Here is an 8,583-nt window from a genome sequence, read left to right as displayed (position 1 = left end):
TGGTTATTTTCTGCTCTTTTCTCTTTTGAAGGACCTGCCACCCAACTCCCAAATAAATCACACACAGAGGCTTACTCTTAATTATAAATGCTCAACCTGGCCTTGGCTTGTTTCTTGCCAGCTTTTCTTAACTTATCCCATTTACCTTCTGCCTCTGGGCTTTTCCCATTCTATTACTTCTGTAAATCTTACTCTTACTCTATGGCTGGCTGTGTAGCTGAGTGGCTGGCCCCTGGAGTCCTCCTCCTTCTTTGGCTACTCCTTTTTTCCTCACTCTTTCTTCTATACATTCTCTCTGCCTGCCAGCCCCACCTATCTCTCTCTTCTGCTTTGCTATTGGTCGTTCAGTTCTTTATTAGACCAGTCAGGTGTTTTAGCTAGCCACAGTAACACAGCTGCACAGAGTTAAATGAATGCAACACAAACAAAAGTAACACATCTTAAAATGCTTTTCTACAACACTATCACCCCTGTAGTAAGTTCACAAATAAAAAAGTAGAAAGAAAAGTCCTGGGTTCACCACTTCCACCATCTGGGGCTCCTCAATCCTTTCTTTAACTAGAATGTTGGACATCTGAACATTAGTTATAAAGAGATGAAAGAGTTGTGAAGTTTCTCCTGTGATATCTTTCTAGCCTTGCCTACTTGGGCTATGTGTAGTACAAAAGCCATCAAGTCTAGGACCTGCCACCCAGGAGGAGGAGCCACCTGTCCCTTAACTACAGTGTCCCCTGCTTTACAGATTTGTGTTGTGTTGAATGCAACAATGGTATCTAAAGCACCTGATACAGAGTCTGGTGCCTCTAGAAGCTAAAACCAAATAGCGGATCCTTCTCACTGGCCTAATTCCCCGATCTTAGTGAAGGCATAGCTCCTCCCATTATGGGTAGCTCACCTCTCTCCAAACTATCGAATGATTACAATATCAAAGAAAGTTCTTTCGTAGGCTATTATGAACATTGCATATTTCTTGACCTATCGTGAAACCTTGATAGAAAAAACAAACAAACAAAACCTCTGAAATGATGGGAAAATTCACATTAGAATCCCAACCAGCCCTGCTGAGAATCTCCAAAGGCTCTAGTCAACCAGCCAGGACCCATACTGCTTCCTCACCATGGTGGGCGGCGGTGGAGCCAGCGGCAGGAAGTTGCTTTACGATCCAAGCCCAGGGTGGCAGGGTACAAAGACTCTAGCCACCTCTCAGAAGTTCCTCCTCTCAGTCACTTTGGCAACACTCGAATTTTAGAGACAACACCTTCAAATTATTGTACTGAATACATTGACCTGAACCATGAGAACCCCTAAGAAGCCATAGTCTTCAAAGAAGAGCTTCACAAAAAGGTTTAGATTATTTGCAACCGTGTTACACATATAGAGACAAAGGCCATTGAAAGTTGATTTTGAAGTTTACAGGAGGTTTCATTGATAAACCACATAGTGTCTTTCAGATCAGACTTTAAATCACAGGTATGGTTAAGAGAATTTAGGATTAAACAATAGAATGGACAGTAAAAAAGTGTGGAAAGTAATTCCATTTGGACATAGGCAACCCCCCCCCGCCCCCCCCCACATCTGTCACTTGTAGACAGTTCTCCACCAATCTGTTTGTTTTTGTGACTCTGAGCAGAGTCCAGTTCTCCAGCAAACACAGTCCTCTGGCCCCCAACTCGTCGGGGACTCCCCCTGGGTGCTAAAGGTGTGTTATTTCCTTCCACAGGCTGTTGGTGAAACCATGGGGCTGAGTCATGTCTGCCTGCAGCTGCTGAGGCACTGAGGTCCAAAACCCTGGCAAGGACCAGCCCTGCTCCCTTGGAGGAAATGGCCCAGCAGCCTCAGCAACAGCAGATGAAAACTTCCTTCCTCTTCATCCAGCTGCAGCCCCCCCCTACCCGAGCTACCCTGACTCTCCCCGCCCCTTCTCCAGTCACTGCAGCCTTAACAGCAGCCCCAGGGGGCCTGGAGGAGGGACACATTTTCCCAAGTCCCAGGGCAGGCTTCTTGGCGTGCTGGGACCTCAGATGTACACAGGATTTAGCTCCCTCTACTTTGAGCCTGCTGCCCGCCGCAGCCGCCGAAAGCCCTGGAACACAGAGACCAGCTGTTTTCAATTGCTGCTCACTGAAGGAAAAGAAGGAAGACACAGAAAAACTCCAGAATCTGGATGTAAGGAGGGGTGGTGTTTGCGGATCCCCACGTAGTAGGCGTTGCCTGGCCCCTGCCTCTGGGAGACTTGGCCAACCACAACCACTGCTATGCAGGCTTGCTAGCCCAGCTCCTACCATGAATGATGGAAGCAGCAGTCCGTCCATGGGCTGGAGGCACTGGCCAGTCACTTCTGCCCAGGAGGACCTGTGGGGTATGGATGCACAGGCCAGGAAGGTCATCGAATTCTCAGTTCCACCAAGTACCCTGCCCTATGGGGCTGACAGGGGCAAATGGACAATCCAGAGGAGAGGGACTGCTACCCAAGAGGTACTTGCGCAGAGTTATGGAGAAGAAACAGGTACCCCAGTCCTGGCAATAAGGGCTCAACTCCTCAGGTACTGCCCCACCATTCAGATCAGCCAGAGCTGCCTGGCCCCACCTGCTGCTGTGCCTCTCAAGGTAAGGAGCTGAAAATACTGCCACCCCCTAGACTCCAGCCATCACACGGCAGAGGGGATGGAGACAGGGCACAGACGTGCAAGTGTGGACCCTGGGTCCCCCTCTCCTGCGGGTCACCCATACCTCAGCCGCAGAGGTGCCCACCAGCTGCAGTATTTCTTGGGCTCTTTCCCATACTCTGCTACCTTCCTACCACCGATAACATCCTGTCCTAAAGGAGACAATGAGTATCAGTTTCTCAAGATGTCTGTCAAGGAGAAGTTGGGTAAGGGAGAGCATACTTTATAAGAGAAGGACAGAGAGAAGCACAGGGAAGTCCGCAGACATGGGATGGGGCCGTGGTCAGCTGTTACACTAGGTGTTTCCTCACATCTGTTCATTCTCACCACCATTCTGAGAAATCGAGGCTTGTATTTCCAGTTTCAGAAAAGAGAGAGTGTGGTAAAGCCAAAATCCTCTCCCTCCTTTCAAAAAAAAGAATAAAAATGAAATCTCTTTTCAAGCGTAGCTTTGAGGATACTAGGGAGGGGGGGAGGACTGGAGTGGGGAGCGGCATTTTTCAGAGCCTAAGCACAGCCTTGGAACACTTGATCTCCTTGAACACATGACTTTCAGAGCCCACATTCACCTGCCATCTGTACTGGGCACCAAGTGGATGAGCAGTCCTGGACACGAGCCTCTGACTGTCAGGAAGGGGGAGGTGGCCCCATGTGGCATCCAGGGTTCCTTTGGGCTGTTCCAGACCCTTCTTCTGACCACAGCCATGCTGTGATGTATTAGCATCCTGTTCTCTGCACCTCTGGACCACCCTTCTCAAGATGCTAGCTCCTGAGGTCCACCCTCTCCACCCAGTTCACGTGCACCACTCTCAAGATGGGTGAACAAAATTTAAAATAGTCTTTTTTTTTTTTTTTTCATTTTCCCTTTCCCAATAGCATGGGTATGTTGTTATACTGTAACAATAAGGGTTGGGTAAACTGAGTCTATATGTAAGGATTAGTAGAATGAGGTAGAAGAAAAGTGTGATGTATGTAGAAGGCCGACATGAAAGGAACTGTCAGGAAAGCGCAGGAGAGCTAGATGGAATTCACAGAAGCCTTCTGAGGGCTTGGGGGTGATCTGCTTCACCTGGATCCTGGGCCTGTCTCCTGTGCACTTCCACACAGCACCTCTCCTTCTCTTTGCTCTCTTAATTAGAGTGCTTGCGGAGCCACAGTTGAGGATGAGCCCAAGTTCTCTCTGGAGTGAAGCAATGTGAGCATACTTCCTTAAGAAATAGTTCACATTCCATCCAGTTCTTGTATCTCTCTTCCTGCAGGGACTTAGGAGGCATGACATTTGTGCATCTGAGCCCAAGTGTCTGGATGTAGGTCACACAGTAGTTATCTATGGACTTCGATACTATTCATCTCTGACCGTCTTCCCTCTGGTCTTTGGAACATAGGCTCAAGCTTCAGACCCATGGCCAGGTCTCCAGGGAGAAGGGCTTTCGGAGTTGGCCCAAGAATGTGGATCTCAGCGTTAGACACTTTATTTTAGCTTCCTAAGTGAATGTCGTCCCCTTCCCCATCTGTCCTGCTGAAACTAAAGGTTATGGAATTCCTAGGGGAAAATAGATGTCCCAAGTTTAAGTCCTAATTGTAAACAAGCCACCAGAACTGAGTTGCAGTTCCCTCATCTTGAAAACAACAGTATCCCTTGCTTGGCAGTTGTTATACATAGTCATTTGTGTTCTCGGGTACTAGTTGAAAGTGACTCTCAGTACCTCTGTGTTTTCTTTTCAAATCTTGTGGCCCTGAGGATTGAACCAAGGTTTTTGACATGCTGGACAAACACTGTGTCCCTGAGTTACGTCCCTAGCAGTATACATGTCTTGAGGGGGAGAAGAGAAGAATCAAGACTAATGTGACATTAAGGAGGACCAGAGAAGCCATGAGGTCTGAGGTGCCTCAGAGGGCTCCCAGAATCTAGTCAGGGAATATGGCTTCAGAAGCTTACCCTTAGTCATGCTGTCCAGAGGTTAATTCCTCTGCCATTGGGAGACAGGCACTGTAAAATCCATTCCCTTGGATCTACAAATCTTTTGAATGCTTTATAAGTGCTAGGTCAGGTGATCTGGCCTCCTGCTATGGTTTTTTGTTTGTGTTTGGGGTTTTTTGTTGTCTTGAGAAAAATCAGCAAAGAGTTTTTCATCTGTTCATCTTGGGTAGCTTGAAGCATCCCTGCACACCCCCAATTTGAAAGATTCTGATAATCTTACCCAGTATTTTCATGTTTGGGAATTTATCTATAAGAACATAAAAAGACTGAATAAAACATTTTCTCATTCAATCAACTATGAAGGGCAAGACCCTTGATGACTCAGTGGGCTCTTATAATTGATGTAGTAAAGAAAAGTACTGTCAGTTATATTTCAAGGGAAATGGTGATTAGATTTAGTAAAGTCTGCTCACTCCTGTGTATGTTGTAGAGTTGAGGTCCTTGTGTCAACTTTCTCAGAAAAAAAAAATGAATGTCAAGAATAAACCTTCTTTGCAGTAGTACAAATGATCAAATATATTTCCTTGGTATTTAAGCCCTCAGGCTGCAGAGCATAAGTCATGGGCTTATATCCTCTGTAAAGATGAAAGGAGGAGGTAAGGATGTAAGTAAAGATACAAGGAGGAGGTAAGGATGTAAGTAAGGATACAAGGAGGAGGTAAGGATGTAAGTAAGGATACAAGGAGGAGGTAAGGATGTAAGTAAGGATACAAGGAGGATGAAACGATGTAAGGATGTAAGGATATAAGATGTAGGGAAGTATGCAAGGAGTGAGTGCAGAGAATCAAAGCTCCTGGTTCTTCATTTGCAGGATGACTAGCATTAGTAAAAAGAACTTGGCTCTAGTTCTCTCACTCACTCCGTGACCTAGAGAGCTCACCAAGTGCTATTTCCCCTTCCTTGAGGATGTATGTGGCATCATTCCCAAATTCCAGATGAGAGAAGATGTTTAAAGACAGTCAGCAACTTGCTGGGACTCACAGCTAGGACCTGGTATCTTAGGACTGACTGTCAAATCACCTACCCTGGGCCCAGGGCTTCCTCAACCTTCTTTCATGACATCTACAGCTGGGGAGACTCCCTTGGAAGGTAACCTGGCACCTTTGGTTGACACTAGACTGATTTCCATGGTGGGGAGAGTCAGAGCTAACTAAGCCCATGTCACTCAGCACCACCAGCTTTCTGAGTCGGGAGGAGGTGGGGCTGTGGCTCATGGTGACACCATCCGAGGTCCTTCACATCCCCATGCCTAGCCTGTCAGAGTAAATCAGAAAAGTTCTGGGCCAGAGCCTGCCCTCACCTTGCCTCCTACTCCATGTTATGCTGCCCCTTTGTGGGAGCCCAAGGAACTGTCCACAGTACACCCAAGTTGGTGGCCTAAAGATATCAAAAGAAGGGTAATAGACATGATTCCAAAGAGGGTGTGGGGAAACCAACAATGCAATAATAGTTTCTGGAGTTTACAGATGTAAAAAAAGTAAGTCTTCATGTCTTACATGCTGTATACCTTAAATAGCAGTGACTACTTATATGTAAGTATATTAAAAAGTTAGTAGTAAATTTATTTCAAATTCCTGTTCCCCAAACACCATTTACAAACCCCACAAAATGTTCATAGTTCAAATTTCTAAAAAACCCGAAGAGTGTTTTTGTTTTTGTTTTGTCTTTCTTCCCTTCCTCTATCATGGTAAGAACTTGATTCTGGTTAGCTTTCTGAGCTTTCCTCACCAGTTTTTAGGAGTGTTTATGACTTGGGAAATGACACGTGGATGAGCAAAACAGACGTGGGCACAGTGGAGGTTTAACCTGCACCTTCCAATGACGGAAACAGCAGGGCAGGGGATTTTCTGATAGTCAGACCCTGTCCTGGGAGAATACACCAAATAGTTTTAACTCTCTGTTTTATATCATTGTTCCTTGAAATGAAACCAATGTTTCAACTATAAATCTTTAAAGCACATTAGATTTTTGGTAGAAAGTTTTGGTTTAGGGAAAAGGTCATCTGTACTGGGATCCAAGAGATTAAAAAAAGAAGAAGAGGAAGAAGAAGAAAAACTAAAATTTAAAAGCTCTGGTTCTGCCAATAAACTGGCCCGAGGCCTCTGATGACTAAAGCTAGCTCCTCTCCTGTGCTCTCTGGGGGCTGCCCAATGCTGTGCCAACTGTGAGTCCATGAGTCTGGAAAGGAGTGAAGGTGTTTTATGAGGTAAAGGACCAACACAATTTCACTTCATCTGTTGTACTCACATGCCTCTAAAGATGCATTCTCTTGTCACTTACCTCCATTGTTCCCTACAAAGGGGGCATGCCTTTCTTGGGGGACACTGGAGCTTCTGTGTAGAACTGAGAGTTCAACGTCTGTCACCAATTCCTGTCACAGAATGTTAGCATCTGTGTTGCCGGCTGTCAGATTTTACATAGATATTTCTTTTTCTGACCAGATCCTGGCTTGAATGAAATTCCCTTTGAAGACCAACCCTGAGCCTTGGACTATTTAACCCCCCAGGAAACTGTCACTTCCCTTCTCTGGGAAGTATTCCTTCCTTCCTCAAGCTTTTTTCACTTTTCTGGCCTGTCAGAAGTTTAGAAGCTATTCCACTCCTGACACGGTATCCTAGATAACTCTGTCTCTATTTTAATCTACCTTGGTGATTAATGCTGAATTTTAAGAAGGAATTTGAACAAAGAGAAAGCATGCACAAGTGCTCATATAGAAATTTAAACAGTGACAGCTGAACGTGCATTGGAGCATCCTGTTTAGAAGATTCTGATGTTTCGAAGACAGTGTTGATTGAATTGCAAGGTTTATTTTTAGTTCATTTCATGCTACATTGGTTTGGACAAAGATGTCTTGATTTATTACTAGAATAAATAACGGTTGAGATAGTAGAATGGGTTTCAATTTTCTCTCATCTCGTAATTTGCCTTGGTATCTCCATGACAACACCTCTCTTCCTCCCTTCCTTTGACATACACCAAGTCCTGTGGATGGTTGTACAGATGCTACCGTCTGTCGAGTAATTACAAAAACCTCTGTGTTTCTGTTCACCTACAGGAAGAAAGGGGCAAAATACATGGACTACTTTATAGCTATGTGTCCCTATGGAGAAAAGTGAACAGACTGGGAGCTGAGACCTGGGGGTTCTGGCTTTCTTTCTGATTCAAGGTAGTAAAGAGAAGACAAGTGTCTTCATTCTGAGCCTGAACTCCATGTTTGTTAGAAAGAGTATGCTATCTGGTCTGGTTCCTTCCCTTCCAACTCCACAGATCTAGGACCAATCTTGTCAATCCACTTGGCCTCTGTTGATAAAGTGGCTACTAGAGCTGTAGCTTTTGGTGGCACGTCTCCAAAATCCAGATATTGAGAAGCCTCTCTGTGTTAGAAACTTCCTTTATTTGTACAGTTAGATGTCTCTCCTGACTACAGTGGGAATAAAAAACAGATATGAGCAGCTAATTCAATAAATGTCCCCCAATCTCTTTCAGAGTATTACAAAATGATAATACAACTTGTAGAAATATATTATCTGAGCCTCTCAGATTTTAAGGCCTCCAGGAAGTTTATTTTAAGAGCACATCCTTGAATTCAATAATATGTCAGTTTCAGCAATGAATGCACACACTTGTGATCCAAGCAATCAAAAGGCTGAGGCTGGAAGGGTGCTGCAATTTCAAGGCCAGCCTGGCCTTGAAATTGGTATCAAGAAAACAAAAAGTGTCAGCTTCAAATCATTGCCTGTTAGACACTAATTATTGAACAAAAAAAAGAAAGAGAAAGAGAGAAAGAGAGAGAGAGAGAGAGAGAGAGAGAGAGAGAGAGAGAGAGAGAGAAAGAAAGAAAGAAAGAAAGAAAGAAAGAAAGAAAGAAAGAAAGAAAGAAAGAAAGAAAGAAAGAAAGAGGAAGGGCATGAGAAGGAGGTTTATTGTAGATAAAAG

General features: G+C 44.8%; 1 protein-coding gene across 1 annotated transcript in view; it reads left to right on the top strand.

Annotated features, from left to right (window-relative positions):
* The first annotated feature begins 1,806 nt into the window (after positions 1 to 1,806).
* The window catches only part of Psd3 (pleckstrin and Sec7 domain containing 3), a 449,956-nt gene continuing 443,179 nt past the window's right edge, over positions 1,807 to 8,583 (top strand). The window contains 1 exon segment of the mRNA XM_028883856.1: positions 1,807 to 2,607. Coding sequence (XP_028739689.1) covers positions 1,822 to 2,607 — 786 coding nt within the window. The 5' untranslated portion in view covers positions 1,807 to 1,821.

This window comes from Peromyscus leucopus, chromosome 17, assembly GCF_004664715.2.
Source record: "Peromyscus leucopus breed LL Stock chromosome 17, UCI_PerLeu_2.1, whole genome shotgun sequence".
NCBI classification, from domain to species: Eukaryota; Metazoa; Chordata; class Mammalia; order Rodentia; family Cricetidae; genus Peromyscus; species Peromyscus leucopus.
Note: the sequence above shows the minus strand (reverse complement) of the source record. Positions and strands in the feature narration are given on the sequence as shown.